We start from the raw sequence: 16152 nt of genomic DNA on the forward strand, positions 1-16152 counted from the left end.
ACAGCACCAGAAAAACAATCGGTTGTTTCGTAGAAACAATCGGTTGTTTATACCTGTTGAAAAATATACAAACTGAAATTTAAAGAGTTTAAGGGAGAGAGATTGCACACACAGTTTATACTGGTTCACTCTTAAACCAAGAGCTACATCCAGTTTTCCCAGAAACCACTGGGAATCCACTAAGTAACCAAACCTAGATTACTTACACACACCACCAAAGAAGTGACCTTGATCCTCTCAAGAAACACATTTCCTTTGGCTCAGCACATACACCACCAAGAATGTTGATCTTGACAACCTCAAGAGCACACAACACTTCTTGGCCTAACACACCAGAGTTTACACAAAGTACAGAAGGATTACACTTGTTACAACATAAACTAAAATCAATACAAATGAAATCATATTCCTCTCTCTCTTGATCAAAGCAAACTTAAAGCAATTATTAACTCTTGAAAAACTAAATCAGTGAAAAACTCAAATATGTTTTTCTATTGATTAAATCTCAGTTCTTGTTTATTAGAAAAGATGAACAAACTATTTATAGCTTTTATGGAATGGTCAAAGCATTTAAAACAGGAGCGCATTCAGTTACAAAATCATTTAAAGCTCAGTCAACACACAAAACAGTTTTCTGTTATGATTTGAAAACAAACAACTGGTTGATTATGCGAATCAATCGGTTGTTTTGGTTTGACAGTAAGTCAACCACCCAAAACAGTTTTCAACCTTTTTCAAAACACCTAAGAGTAAACCAATCGGTTGTTTCGACAAAACAACAGGTTGTTTTTGACTTAGTTTGAAAAACACTTTCAATAAAAAAGGTTTGAAAATACTTTAGCTTTAGATTCAATCAAGAGTGGATTTACGCATTATAATCTACCCCAGATCCTATTCTAAAACACCTCAGCAATAACAAGCACATCAAGCTTTCCATCAAACTCAAAGGATTTGAATTCTTCAAAGCTTGAACACACTTGATTCAACAATCTCCCCCTATTTGATGAAGACAAATCCTTGGTTGCTTGTGTTGGACTTGTTTGAATCTGAAGCAGAACCTGCAAAACAACATATATATAATCCAGTGTTTCCTACAACAGCATGTTAGTTTTTCACATTTTGAAAACAATGTACCAGACAAACAATCGGTTGTTTCTATCAGCAGAAGCAAAAACAATTATGATATCATAGATTTTAGCAGTTTTAAAACACTTTTTCCAGAGAAAGACACACAAGAACCAATCAATTCTCCCCTTATTTGTCTTCACAAATAGACTATGACAGTTATAAGCCAAATTTAGGAAAGATTTTGAAAGTCAAGAATACCTAACTCATTCCGCAAAAAGAAGAACCTCTCTTTTGGTAGTGGTTTTTTGAAGATATTTGCTAGTTGCAGTTTTTTCTTAATAAACTTTACTTCACAGTCTCCATTGCTCACATGATCCTTTATGAAATGATGGCGAATCTCAATGTGCTTAGTTCTTGAGTGCTGAATCTGATTTTTGGTAAGATTTATACCACTTGTGTTGTCACACATCAAAGGGACCTTGCTGATTTGCAATCCAAAATCTGCAAGTTGTTGTTTAAGCTAGAGGATTTGTGCACAACAGCTTCCAGTAGCAATGTACTCAGCCTCTGCAGTAGAGAGAGCCACACAAGCTTGCTTCTTACTATGGCATGAGATGAGGCTTGAACCAAGAAGATGACAAGTGCCACTTGTGCTTTTCCTATCCAGCTTGCATCTTGCAAAATCAGAATCTGAATAGCCAATAAAATGTATGAGAGAGTGAGAAGGATACCATAACCCAACATTTGTTGTTCCTTTGAGATATTTCAGAATTCTCTTTGCAGCTTTGAAGTGGGATTCCTTTGAATTTGCTTGATATCTTGCATAAAGGCATATTGCAAACATTATGTCTGGTCTACTTACTGTGAGATAGAGCAAATAGCCAATCAAACCTTTATATTTTGTTTGATCTACCCCTTTTCCAGCAGCATCTGCAACCATATAACAACTTGAAGGCATAGGTGTGCTTGCTTCCTTGCAACTTTCCATTTCAAACTTCTTGAGAATTTCTTTACAATACTTTGATTTACATAGAAAGATTCCATCCTTTGTTTGCCTGACCAGCAATCCAAGAAAGAAAGAAAGTTGTCCCATCATAGCAGCCACAAATTCTTCACACAAATTATCTTGTGTAGCACCAAAGATGATGTCATCAACATAGATTTGCACAAGGATAATTTCAGAATTTGACTTTTTGATGAAGAGAGTCTTGTCAATCATTCCCCTTTCATAGCCATGTGACAAAAGGAAGTTTTTAAGCCTTTCATACCACTGCCTTGGAGCTTGTTTCAGCCCATACAAATCCTTTTTCAGCTTGAAGACATGATTAGGATATTGATAATCTTCAAAGCCCGGTTGATGTGATTCCACTAGCCATATAGAGAATGATTCTTGACATTCTTAGGAATCACCTTGAGCTGGACATTATTGAGACACTTTTCTTAGAGTTGGATCATTGTTCTAAGACAAGAACTCACCAAAAACTAGTACCAAATCCCAAACTCATTTGGATGTTCCACATATTGTCAAATTGAACCAAAAGAGATGGATGAAAGGCAAAAACACTAATTAACAACACAAAACAGTAAGGAACCGAATCAAATTGCTGGAATTGAAGAAGAAAAGATGAAAAACAGCCAAGAACACAAATGAACCATTGCTACACAAAACAAGCTGAAATTGCCAAACCAAAACAACTAGGAAACAAGCTAAGACAAGGAAATTAACAAGATAAGAAAGGAAGGAGAAGAGATTGCTCATGAAGATGGAAGAATGGTTGGATGATCACGCCACTAAAAGTATGGATGCTCCTAGATGAGTGTGCAAGCCACCACTTGAGGAAACCATGATCCTTCAAGATAAGACTAGAGAAGAAGGCTCAAAAGCTCTCCAATGCTCACTCCAATTTTGAGTATAGTTTCTTTAGATAAATTCAAATATGAATTTTACAAAGGAAGCACCTCTATGTATAGCCTAAGGTGCTGAAAAATAGGTGGGAAATTTCAAATAAACTCATTTGAAATTCCCACCAAAAACAAGTCACATGGGAGGTGTGACCTTTTTCTACTATGACACCTCCCAAAAACTACACCTACACCACTCTCCTAAGTCACATGGGTAATGTGACTTTATTTTACATTTTCACACTCCTTTATTTAATAACCACACCTCCTAAAACTATACAAGAGTATTTCAAAGCTTGGCCTTGCCCCTCATGGGATGGACTTGGGCTCTTTGGGCTTTGGCCTTCTTGGGCTTGGGCTTGGGCTTTGGGCTTGGGCCTCATCTTTATTTTATGTCTTCTTTTAATTTTGAGAAGACTAGAAGGAAGAACTTCAAATGTGAGGGTGGATGTCGTCTTCATCCATTAATAAAAGCCTCATTTATTTGATTCTCATCATACTCCTCGAGTTGGAGAGAATTCGTCCACGAATTCTGAATCCCTGCATATAACAAAGTCAGTTTAGTTTTACAATTAAAAGTGGAAGAAAAATGTAAACATGACTTAGCATTTGTAAATAATGGGATTTCAGAAAAGGAGGTTCTATAAATCGACGAAGTTGGAAAAATTTGTTTGGGAACGATGTGATGTTTTGGAAAAAGACCTCTTAAATGGTGACAACCTTTAGGAGGTATGAACAAATTATCCCTAACAGTTTTTAACCAAGATGGTGGTGAAATAGGAACCTTGGGTAAGGAAAAAGATAAGGAAGGAAAACACCTTGGAGGTGAAGGATTAGATCCATGTCAACTTGGCCTTCTTTGTCTTTTTCTTTTTTACTTGTGGTAGGTGGGTGAGGTAGGTCTTGTTTTACCTTTTTTATCATTAAGATTTGCTTTTCTGGACAATGAAGAGCTATGTGCCCAAAACCTAAACATTTAAAACATTTGATATTTGAAGGTTGGGTAGGTGACTTAGGATTAGAAGGATTTGTAGTAGAAACTTTCTTTGGAAACATGGTTTGTTTGGAAAAATTGGAAGGACAATTTTGAGTAGACATTTTGTTGGCATCCTTCCTAGAAGAGTTGTAGAAATTATAATCATGAGTATTTTTGAAAGTTGTTTTCAAAAGATAGGATTCTACCTTGATGGCTTGGCGAAACACTTTCTTTAAAGAAGAGTACTCATTTAATTCTATAATTTCTCTAATATCTCTTCTCAAACCACGTACAAACCATTTTAGCTTTGACTCTTCATTAGCATGCATATTCATTTTAGTCAAAGTTGTTTCAAAATCTTTAATGTATTCTTCTACCATCCTATGTTCTTGAGGAAGCCTTTGGAACTTCAACAAGTGTTCCTTCCTAGAAGGAGGAACAAACCTCGCGCGTATTCACTCTTTCAAAGCATTCCAAGAAACCACAGGAGGTTTCTTGCGATATATAATGTCCATTACAATTTTATGCCACCATTCTTTGGCATAGCCCACAAAGGATGAAGAAACTATCCTAAGTTTATCGTCATCTTGGACCTTATACACATGAAAATAATGGTCAACCTTAGTCTCCCAATATAAATACACATTAGGATCACTATCACCATTAAAACTAGGGACTTTTTTACAAGCAATGTTGAACACTCGGTGATATCTTTGGTCACGGTTATAGCTCTCTTCATGAGAATGATGGTGATGCCACCTTCTTCTATGTTCTTCTTCACCAAGGACTGAAACTTTGGAAGGAGAATGCTGCTTGTAATATGCACCACTTGAATAGCCAGCCATTTTGCAAATGAAAAACAGCAAACTCACAAAAACAGCAAACAAGTTAAGAAACAAAATTAGCAAAAACAGTGAGTGTGTCTAGCAAAAATGCCGAAGTGAAATGAGGCAGAAAAATAGGTCACTCTCAAAGAAATAATGTCCTTGCACCAATCTGATCTTGAGGTCTTGGAATCCTCAAATGAAAGATGTCAAAGCAAACACACCAATCTCAAAGGCAACCACCACAAAACCAATGAAACAATAAAGACAAACAAGAAAAGGTATATAAGCAAAGAAAGGTAATTGCAAAAGGAATACTATATGTAAGACAAACTCAAAGAGTAAGGAATGAAAGACAATCAAGAAAATAAAGAACTCAATGAGAAAGTAGGAACACAAAAGAATACTTAAGGAAAAGCACTAGAGTAGATGAAGAAAAAACAAAAAAATTAGCTACTGGAAATTTTTTTTTTATGCAAACTGTGCTTGATATTCACTGATTTAACTGGAATGATGTAGAGCGAACTGGATTATGAAATTTAAACCACATAAACTTCAAGATGTTAACTCAATAATGGCACTGGAATAAATTAAAAACAGTAAGCCAATTAATTGAGATAAATATTTTAAAATCGCTGCCAGATTATCGTATTCTTTTCGGCAGAATTGTACACTTTTTTTATTTTATTTATCATTTTTTGTGTACTTTGAATTTTTGAATGATTCTTTTTTCTACTCTTTTATAACACTTTGAATATCACAAATCCAGAATTTCATAATTTTCCAGTGAGTAAATCAATTGCAATAAGGAAAAACAGTAAGCACTTTTTTTTAGAAACAGAGGAATCCTAATAGGAACAAAAAACAGAATTATGAACTAGCAAAGACATAATGGAAAATGATGTATTGGAACTTGTACAAGTATGAACTCAATTCTAAAAAGAAAATGCACAAAGGATCAATATCAATTCAGAAAATTATATGACACTAAAGCAAGAAACAATAAAAAACAATAAAAGTACTACTAGAAGTAATGACAATTATGGAATAACATGACTAAGACAAAACTTGACATGATTACAAAATTGAAAGACATATTACAAAAAATAACAACAAGTGAAAGGAAGCTTAAGGTAAACTCTAGGAAGGAGAATACCATTCCAAAAGAGCAACCATACTCATATGAATAATGAGAGCCATAAACCTTTTCACAAGCACTTGGTGTAACAAAAGAAAAACAGCAAGGAAACTCAATTAACACTTAAAATAGAAACTTAAATTGCAAGAAAATTAAAGAGCTCTTGAAATTAAAGTGCACACAACTCAACAATTAAACAAGAAGAACCTAAGACTCATGATACCACATGATGTGATTCCACTAGCCATATAGAGAATGATTCTTGACATTCTTAGGAATCACCTTGAGCTGGACATTATTGAGGCACTTTTCTTAGAGTTGGATCATTGTTCTAAGACAAGAACTCACCAAAAACTAGTACCAAATCCCAAACTCATTTGGATGTTCCACATATTGTCAAATTGAACCAAAAGAGATGGATGAAAGGCAAAAACACTAATTAACAACACAAAACAGTAAGGAACCGAATAAAATTGCTGGAATTGAAGAAGAAAAGATGAAAAACAGCCAAGAACACAAATGAACCATAGCTACACAAAACAAGCTGAAATTGTCGAACCAAAACAACTAGGAAACAAGCTAAGACAAGGAAATTAACAAGATAAGAAAGGAAGGAGAAGAGAATGCTCATGAAGATGGAAGAATGGTTGGATGATCACGCCACTAGAAGTATGGATGCTCCTAGATGAGTGTGCAAGCCGCCACTTGAGGAAACCATGATCCTTCAAGATAAGACTAGAGAAGAAGGCTCAAAAGCTCTCCAATGCTCACTCCAATTTTGAGTATAGTTTCTTTAGATAAATTCAAATCTGAATTTTACAAAGGAAGCACTGTACCGTCGCGTATCAGGGCGTTGACTAAGTCAAGGTCAAAGTCAACGACTGGAGAGTCAAAGTCAACGACTGGAAAGTCAAAGTCAACTCAAGGTGTCGCCCAGGTGTAGAGACGCCAAGAGGAAGCGTCGCCAAGGCAGGACAAGGCGTCGCCAAGGCAAGGCGTCGCCTGGGTGGAGGCGTCGCCCAACCAGGGCATCGCCAGATCAAACAGTGTAAAAGCAAGGCAATCACGGTGTCGCCTCCCCGATACCCACAGGTAGGAAAGACTGTGGAGGTAGGCGAGACCGCCGAGTGCCAGCGAGTCACTGGCAGGGTGTTCCCCGATACCTATGGGAAGGAAAGACCATGGAGGGAACAGACCCCCCCACGGCACTCGGCGTTTTAGACACCCGGGACGATACGGTGCTGCTCTAGCAGGCCTCTCCTTAGGCGTGGGCGCCGAGCGTTAGAGATCAAGGAAAAGACCTTTCGGTATCAGAGACGTCTCGAGGACGATACGGCTTCACTAAGTGAGCCTCTCCATGGGCGTGAGGGTTGGCGCGCAACCTTTCCCGATCATACCAAACCGCCCAACGAAGTGAAAGAAATGGGCAGAACACGGATAAAATAGTCGAAGCGTGTGGAGGGAAAAGAGAATGAGATCGCATAGACAGAATCGTATGTGGCAGAGAAATAAATGCAACCATACGGACATCCTAAATCAGTGACAAGAGTACAAATAGTTCAAAGAATTACAAGTTTTGACAGATAAAATCAAAAAACGAAGGTAAAGAATGAAGAGTTGAGCTTGAAGAGGAAGGTGGCGGATGAGAAGCAGCGGTTCAGTCGTTCAAGTCCATCGGCACGACCTTCCCGTCAACAACATGGTGTGTGGGGTCGCAGTTCGACAGGTTGACGCCAGGATTCTCGCAGGACGCCTGGGTTAGGGCCTCTTGGAACCCCTCCTCGAAGGTACCCGCCATCTCCTGGATAAGGGACTTTTTCTCCTTCTCCAGTTCCTCAATGGTGGCGCCTCCAGAGGCCACTTGTTTCTCCAGAGCCTCTTTCTTCACGCGAAGCCGGCTGACCTCGACCTGGGTACCTGGGTCCAAAGATAGTTTTCCAGCCATTTGAAAAAGATTTTCGGATCAAACTTGAGTATTTTTCAAGTACCAAGCTCTTGATGCCAATTGTTAGAATGTATGGTTTTAAACTAGAGGGGGTGAATGGTTTAAAGAGTGTTTTCGCAAACTTTTTACTCTAGAATGAAATTCCTTTGAGAAAACTTGATTCAGAATCCAGTTAGCCAAAAACACAAAGCAATTTAATACAGAACCAGAAAAACAACCGGTTGTTTCGCAGAAACAATCGGTTATTTATACTAGTTGAAAAATATACAAACTGAAATTTAAAGAGTTTAAGGAAGAGAGATTGCACACATAGTTTATACTGGTTCACTCTTAAACCAAGAGCTACATCTAGTCTTCCCAGAAACCACTAGGGAATCCACTAAGTAACCAAACCTAGATTACTTACACACAACCAAAGAAGTGACCTTGATCCCCTCAAGAAACACAGTTCCTTTGGCTCAGCACATACACCACCAAGAATGTTGATCTTGAAAACCTCAAGAGCACACAAAACTTCTTGGCCTAACACACCAGAGTTTACACAAAGTATAGAAGGATTACACTTGTTACAGCATGAACTGAAATCAATACAAATGAAATCCCATTCCTCTCTCTCTCTTGATCAAAGCAAGCTTAAAGCAATCTTTAACTCTTGAAAAACTAAATCAGTGAAAAACTCAAATATGTTTTTCTATTGATTAAATCTCAGTTCTTGTTTGTTAGAAAAGATGAACAAACTATTTATAGCTTTTAAAGAATGGTCAAAGCATTTAAAACAGGAGCGCATTCAGTTACAAAATCATTTAAAGCTCAGTCAACACACAAAACAGTTTTTTGTTATGATTTGAAAACAAACAACCGGTTGAATATGCGAATTAATCGGTTGTCTTGGTTTGACAACAAGTCAACCACCAAAAACAGTTTTCAACCTTATTCAAAACACCTAAGAGTAAAAGAATCGGTTGTTTCCACAAAACAACAGGTTGTTTTTCACTTAGTTTGAAAAACACTTTCAATCAAAAAGTTTTGAAAATACTTTAGCTTTGGATTCAATTAAGAGTGGATTTACACATTATAATCTACCCCAGATCCTATTCTAAAACACCTCAGCAACACCAAGCACATCCAGCCTTCCATCAAACTCAAAGGATTTGGATTCTTCAAAGCTTGAACACACTTGATTCAACAAAAATTAAAGAAAGATAATCAATAAAAAGACACACAAAAAGGACTCAAAGATACATACTAAACTTTTAACAATGAAACTTTTTCTTTAGAAATTTTTAAAGCAAAGGATAAAAATTCCACAATGGTTGAAATCAATTTTCCAATCAAGTTGAATCCAAATTTGGAAAAGGTTTTTCTTTAGTACTTGTTCTTGCCAGTTGACATGGTCGTCGATTACTTCAAAGGCAAGCGGTGGCTTCTCCTATTTCTGGTGGATTATGTGCTTTTCTTTGGATGTTGGAAGTCGGTTCCGTTCAAACAGAGGGGGCCCTATTTGTTGATTGCACTCCGAAGATCAAGTCAGTACATGGCTTATATAAATAATAAGTAGGTAAGCAGTTTCATTCTTAGAAACAGTTTACCTTTACCAGGGATCTCAACTCCCTTTTATAGATTGCCTTTTAGGTTACTTCATTGTAACAACCCCTTCTCTCATGAGAACTCTATCTTGAGTGAAAGTGGGCTTGATGGGAAGCATTATGTTACGTTGTTACAAATCTTAGTGTAACAACTCCATAAAATCTTGCTCTTGGGAGTGTGCAATCTTAACAGCATGGTCGTCAAGGGTACCAACTAATGTACCAGCATTATGGGGCCCATCTGTTACTGTCGGCACCCTAGTCCTTTACGTATCATGCATGCAAATTTCCCCTGAAAACCATAGCGCCTTTGAGCCTTGGTGTCTTCAGGGGATATTTGCTTGTGCTAGACCCGAATGTACTATACACACCACATGCACTTTCTTGCTAACTAGGCCTTTCATATATACAAGTTTCAACCCACGCATCTTTGGGGGTCCACTTACGTGGCCCACTATCTTGACCAGACTACCGAGCTGACCTGCTCCACACTGGTGCCGATGTTCTATGTCGATGTCCGATATCCGATGTCTGGTCCAGTACAGTACTTGATACAACAATTTGTGTTTTCACTTCTTCTCTTTTTTTATACTAGGTTTTGACTTATGGAAATGAAATGTTCATAGTTTTAATCATGCGTAATTTCCAATAACTCCAATTTTCATAAAAACTTTGGGATTCAATATAATTGAACACTTGAATTCTTTTGTTTAGAACTTAAATATACTGCTACTAAAACAAGTTTCTAATTACTTTTTAAACTTTCAAAATTAAAAGCAAGTAAGTAGAATCAAAGTAAGGACTCCTAGAACACTAATGAACATATGACTCAAAGCAAAAGGCAAGAACACAATAAGACACAAAAAATAACAATCCAAAATTGAAACAAAGCTATGGAAGATAAAATGGCCTAATGAAAATTGCAAGGAAAATAAAGGGTTGAAAATTAAATTGCAAGAATGTAAAGACAAGAATTTAAAGGTACTTGAATTTAAAGACAAGAAATTTAAGGTGCTTGAATATAAAGAATGTAAAGCGTCAATCAACTCAAAGCAAAATAATCTAGAAAACCTAAGCTCTGATAACCACATGATGTGAGTTGATTTTAGGATTGTTCATTTTTGGTGTGACACTTTACTTAGATTGAGATTTTAGGAATTTAAAAGAGAAAACCTAAGGAAAATCCCCACTGGAGATTAACTTAACCAAGTGGAACCAGAGGAGGGCAAGAAGATTAAGAGGAACACCGCAAGATATACCCTGGTAGACGGGGTATTGTTCAGACACGGGTTCACACACCCTATCCTGACGTGCGTAAGCGGCGACGAGTGCACCAGGATAATGGCGGAACTCCACGAAGGTATCTGTGGGAGCCACGTGGGAGGAAGGTCTTTAGCTTCTAAAGTGGTACGCGCAGGTTTCTACTGGCCAACAGTGAAAGAGGATTGCGTGCGGCACGCCCAGTGTTGCAAGCAGTGTCAGAGGCACGCTGATTGGCACAAGGCGCCGCCAGAGGAGCTGAGATCCATATATAGTCCATGGCCCTTTCATACGTGGGGAATCGACATCCTAGGCCCGTTCCCCTTGGCGATAAGGCAGATGAAGTACCTGATCGTCGCCATTGAATACTTCACCAAGTGGATAGAGGCGGAGCCCGTGGCCCAGGTCACTGCGCACAAGGTGCAGCACTTTGTTTGGAAGAACATCGTGTGTCGTTTCGGCGTGCCTAGGCGGCTGGTATCCGACAATGGCACCCAGTTTGCAAGCCAACAGTTGAGAAACCTGTGCGCAGAGGTAGGCATCAAGCAGGTGTTCGCATCAGTTGAACACCCCCAGACAAATGGGCAAGTAGAGTCAGCGAATAGAGTTTTGCTGAGAGGGCTGAAGAGAAGACTAGAGAAAGCTAAAGGGGTGTGGGCAGAAGAAGTGCCAAGGATTGTATGGGCATACCACACCACGCCCCAATCTTCCATCATGGAGACGCCTTTCAGTCTAGTATATGGGTCAGACGCGATGAGCCCAGTCGAGATTCACGAGAGCTCGCCACGTTACCAGAATTTTGTGGCTGAAGAATCCAACGAAGAGAGGCGAGTGAATCTGGACTTATTGGACGAAGCCAGGGAAGAAGCAAGAATAAAGGCTGAGTTAGTGAAGAGAAGAGTGGAGCGACAGTATAGCTCCAAGGTGAAGCCCCGGCAATTCCAGGTTGGTGACTTAGTCATGAGGAAAGCTCACCCATATGAGCTAGAGAACAAATTGTCTCCCAAATGGACCGGACCCTTCAGAATCACCGAAGCCAAGGGGAATGGTTCATACAATCTAGAGACTTTGGAAGGAGGTCCCATTTCGTGCAGGCCTCTCCTCAGGCGTGGGCACCAAGCACCAAAGAGATAAAGGACCAGGGACCAGTCGCCTTGGTGTTTGAGACACTCCATGGACTATACGACGCTGTTATACCGACCTCTCCATGGGCGTGGGCACCAAAGCGCGACTTTGTCCCTAGTGTTAGACACATTAAGGGCACCCAGAGCAAGCCTCCCCTTAAGCGTGGACACTCAGTACAGGTAAAATAAACCCTCCTAAAAACAATGGAGGGGAGTGCCGGAGGTAACGCACGCAGCATGGCAGCGGAAGCAGAAGTAGACGCAAATATGCAAAAATAAAATGGGCAGCGCTTAGACGAAGCCAAAAGTATAGATCAAGAGTTAGGGTTACATATAAAGTTCGTGATAACTGCAGATTAGACAAAGGGAAATCATGTACACGCCCTATACTCATATGAAAAGAGAAATCAGACCACCTTTCAGTGGCCTCCGGAGTCTCAATGGGATGTTGATGAAGCCCCGTTCTCGGACCTCAACGCCTGGGCCAGCTGCGACCTTGGTTGTCGATTTATCTTCGAACCTGCACCAAAGGAGACAAGCATGGTGAAGGCACCACAAGATAAGTCATGCAAAAACCCAGTAAAGGTGAAGAATGGGAGTGATGGCAAATTCATGGAGCTCTTCTCGGAATCATGTGAAAAATGGTGCGGAAGCCATGGATGTAAATGTGCAAGATCCTCCTAGGAGCTATAGTGATCTTGAAGGTGCATGAAGTGTATGGAAGTAGGGAGGTTCGGCCAGCCCTATGGTAGGTGATGAAGGTGAAGATTAGATCCTAGAAACTAGGGAAAAGCAAAGTATGGCACAATGTTGACAGCATAACTTTACTCTCATTAATCTTGAAAAATACAAGAGATGGCTTCTCCTTTTATAAGCCAAGGAGGCCGTAAATCCTAAGCTAATTCCACATGAAATGTGAGCAAAATGAAATGTAAATGTGAGGCACATGGGCACATGGAGCACATGGGTGCACATGGGTTCACATGGCTACCAAAACCGTCCCTTGATTAGTGAAGGCTTCTAGAAACCTTTGCTAATCAAGGTTAACTCCTCCTTAACTCTAATGTGCAGAAAAATAAACATTTGTCCACATGGCTATGTTATTTACACCCCAATTAAAGCTAAAGTACACTTGTTGGGCCTTCACGGAATTTGTGCTAGTAAGCCACTCTCCCATTCAAAGCTTGATCCAAGTCTTCTTGTTCTAGACGCTCCTAGCTTGTCCTAGACGCTTCTTAGCTTGGTCTTCTTATCCTAGACGCTTCCTAGCTTGGTCTTCTTGGCCTAGACGCTTCCTAGCTTGTCTTAGACGCTCCTAGCTTGGTCTTGGACGTTCTTGCCTTTCATGAAAGGTTGTGCTTGGCCCTCTTCCATCAGGGAGGTTTTAAGGTAATCTCTCGTACATATATATTTCTCCAAGGCCTCAGCGTTGTACTCCAGACTTATCAAGGCGGCAGCGTCAAAACCCCCCGCCCCAGCCAAGATCCGACAAGCTTCCTGGTCGTTCGAAGGCAACCTCTTAAGAGGCCTGGACTTCAAGGCCCTTGTCTCCCTCATCCAGTACAGTGGAAAGCCGTCCAAGGCGGAAGGCACGAGGTTGGAACAGCAAACCTTAAAGAACTTGCCCTTCCACCCTGTGAAGGAGTGCTGGAAGGGGGTTAGGAGGACCCTGCCGGGAACGTTGCTGAGGGTCACCCAAAGGTTGTTCCTTTGCCTCTTCACCTCAAAGAAGTGAAGGAAGATGTCCACGGAAGCTGCACACCCCAGGAAACCAAACAGTATGTCGAAGGCTTTGACGAAAGCCCAACTGTTAGGGTACAGCTGGGCTGGGGCAGCATTGATTTCCGTTAACAGTTCCCTCTCAAACCTAGCGAAGGGCAGGCTCACGCCGACGCTCTTAAAGACTACTTGATAAAAGTAGAAAAAAGGGACCCCGTCGTTAGCCCGCTCGTCTCCACACACCGGCTCCCCTAAGGCGCAAGGAAGCACGGTGATATCATCATCATGCCTCTTCGCGAAGGCACGGTGATCGTAAGTACTCCGGTCCCCCACATGTTCCCTCAGGGCCCTGACGGAAAGTAAGCTAGAACACTCGTCAAGGAGTTCGCGCGAAGCCCAGGCGTATAGATCCTTAGGGTTGACTCTAGGGGAAGGAGGATTGGTAGACATGTTGGGACAAGCTGTCAGTGAAGAAACTAGAAAGCCAAAGAAGAAGAAGGTTTTAGCAGTGGTGCAGAAGGAAAAAGTCGACAAGGAGAGAATACAGGGTTGGTTTGTTGGAAGGGAGATGAACAATATGAAAGGGATATGGCAAAGTAGAAACAAGGGGTTGAAGCGCAGGATTTCAAAGTCTCAAGTGTAGCAATCGAAGCGCCAAGAATGCTAATCGGGCACCACGCGATTGAGCCACGTGTCAGGAGATGGGAGGACGACTCTTAGCGTCACTTTTTCTCGCTCAGAGAACGTCGTGTCGACAGCGTTCCTGAGGGCACGACGCGCCGGCGAAGAAGAGAGCATCTTGTCAAAAGTTCAGAAAATGTCAAGATCAAATCGAGCAGGGGAACGTCCCCTCAGCAATATGGAAAATGCCATGTATATGGCGTGGGCGAGACCTTAGTCCTTTCGCTAAGGCAAACTTCCCGCCCTCGGGCGTTGACCAGAGTCAAAGTCAACGTCAAGGCCAAAGTCAACGGAACACACCAGGCATCGCCAAGACAGGGCGTCGCCAAGATAAGGGTGTTGCCAAGACGGGACGTCGCCAAGATAAGGACGCCACCAAGATAGACGTCGCCAAGGAAGTCATCAGTCATCAGCAATGTTACTCCCCGATACCGATGGGTAGGAAAGACCATGGAGGGAGTGACTCCGCGGGAGGCTTCAGGCCCGCCTAGTGCTTGGTGTTTTCAGACACCCTGAGGACGATACGACGCTGCTGTAATAGGCCTCTCCTCAGGCGTGGGCACCAAGCACCAACGGTTAAGGGACAAATTATCTTGGTGTTTGAGACACTCCATGGACGAGACGGCGCTGTTAGACAGGCCTCTCCATGGGCGTGGGCACTGAAGCGCGACTTTGTCCCAAAGTGTTTAGGCCCAGAGCAGGTCTCTTCTCGAGCATGGACACTCAGTACAGTAGACAGATGAGCCTCCACACCCTCGAGTGATGATGAAGCCGGAAGAGATCAAGTTCAACTTTTGCATTTGAGCAATGGCGGAGCAGCCAGCGCCTTCACGAGGCAGAGCCCTCGCAGATACGAAGGCTGAGCAGGTTTCGAGGTGAAAGTTAGAAGTGATGGGTAAAAGAAAGAGAAGAGAAGGTTACGTGCTACCTAAGCGCCATAGATACAAGTTCGCCCAGTATAGCAAAAGAAACAGATAGAAGTACAGGCGAAGCAGTTGAAGCATACAAGAATGAAAAACAAAGGTAAAGATAGCAGTCAAACAACACTTAATTCTTCAGAAACATGCAAGTGTTAAAGTGAAGATTAAGGACAAGGATAATGTCAATTAATACCCACTGTTCCAACAAAATACAAATAGTTCAAAGTATTTACGAAGTTATCAAGTGCAGAAAAAACTTAAAGAGCAAAAGATGGAGGCTGAGGGTTTGCAGTTCAATTGCCCAGTTCAAGAGGCACAACTTTCCCATCGACGACGTGGTGGGTAGGGTCGCAGTTCGAGACGTTGATCCCTGGGTTCTCTCAAGATGCTTGAACCAGAGCCTGCTTGAAGCCTTCGTCGAACACGCCCGCCATCTCGCCGGTGAGCTCTTGGTTTTTCCTCTCCAGCTCGTCGATCCTGGAATCCTTGGACGCCAGCTGTTTGTCCAAGAACTCCTTCCCCACCTGGAGCTTGTAGGCCTCAGTATGGAGAAGGTCGAAGGCCTCGACCTTTGCCGCCAGGGCGCCCTCAGTCTCACAGCTTCTGCTCCCGAGCAGCATACAATTCTTCAAGTTTTTTCTGCTGCACTTCGGAGGCACGAGCCACCTCTTAGAGGCCAATATTCTGTATTTGGTGGGAGGTGAGGTGGGCTAGCAGATCTGCATACGCTTGTTCAACCTCATGCGCGTATGCTTCAGCCCCTCCTTACCCTCTTGGACCAACTTCAGTAAAGCTTGGTGGGCTTCCTCCCTATGCCCCCAAGCTTGCTTCACCTTTTTCAGCACCTCCATCTCTTGCTTCAGTTTTCGGAGGGCCTCCCTCCCCTTGGCAACACTCTGGGCCTGGGAGCGCCAATCGAGTGCTACCGCCAGGAACGCCCCCATGTAGTAAGGCATGCCTCCTCCCTTATTGGGGTTTTCTGGCGACATCCCCTCAGTGAATCCCCGCG

General features: G+C 41.6%; 1 protein-coding gene across 1 annotated transcript; it reads right to left on the minus strand.

The window, feature by feature from the left end:
• Positions 1 to 1588: 1588 nt before the first annotated feature.
• Positions 1589 to 16132, minus strand: LOC137838502 (uncharacterized mitochondrial protein AtMg00810-like). Its single transcript, XM_068647747.1, has 2 exons — positions 15913 to 16132; positions 1589 to 2436 (listed from the first exon to the last, which is right to left on the minus strand). Exons 1-2 carry the CDS (start codon positions 16130 to 16132, stop codon positions 1589 to 1591), a joined length of 1068 nt encoding a protein of 355 aa, XP_068503848.1.
• Positions 16133 to 16152: the final 20 nt, after the last annotated feature.

The sequence above is a fragment of the Phaseolus vulgaris genome, chromosome 4 (genome assembly GCF_000499845.2).
Source record: "Phaseolus vulgaris cultivar G19833 chromosome 4, P. vulgaris v2.0, whole genome shotgun sequence".
NCBI lineage: Eukaryota > Viridiplantae > Streptophyta > Magnoliopsida > Fabales > Fabaceae > Phaseolus > Phaseolus vulgaris.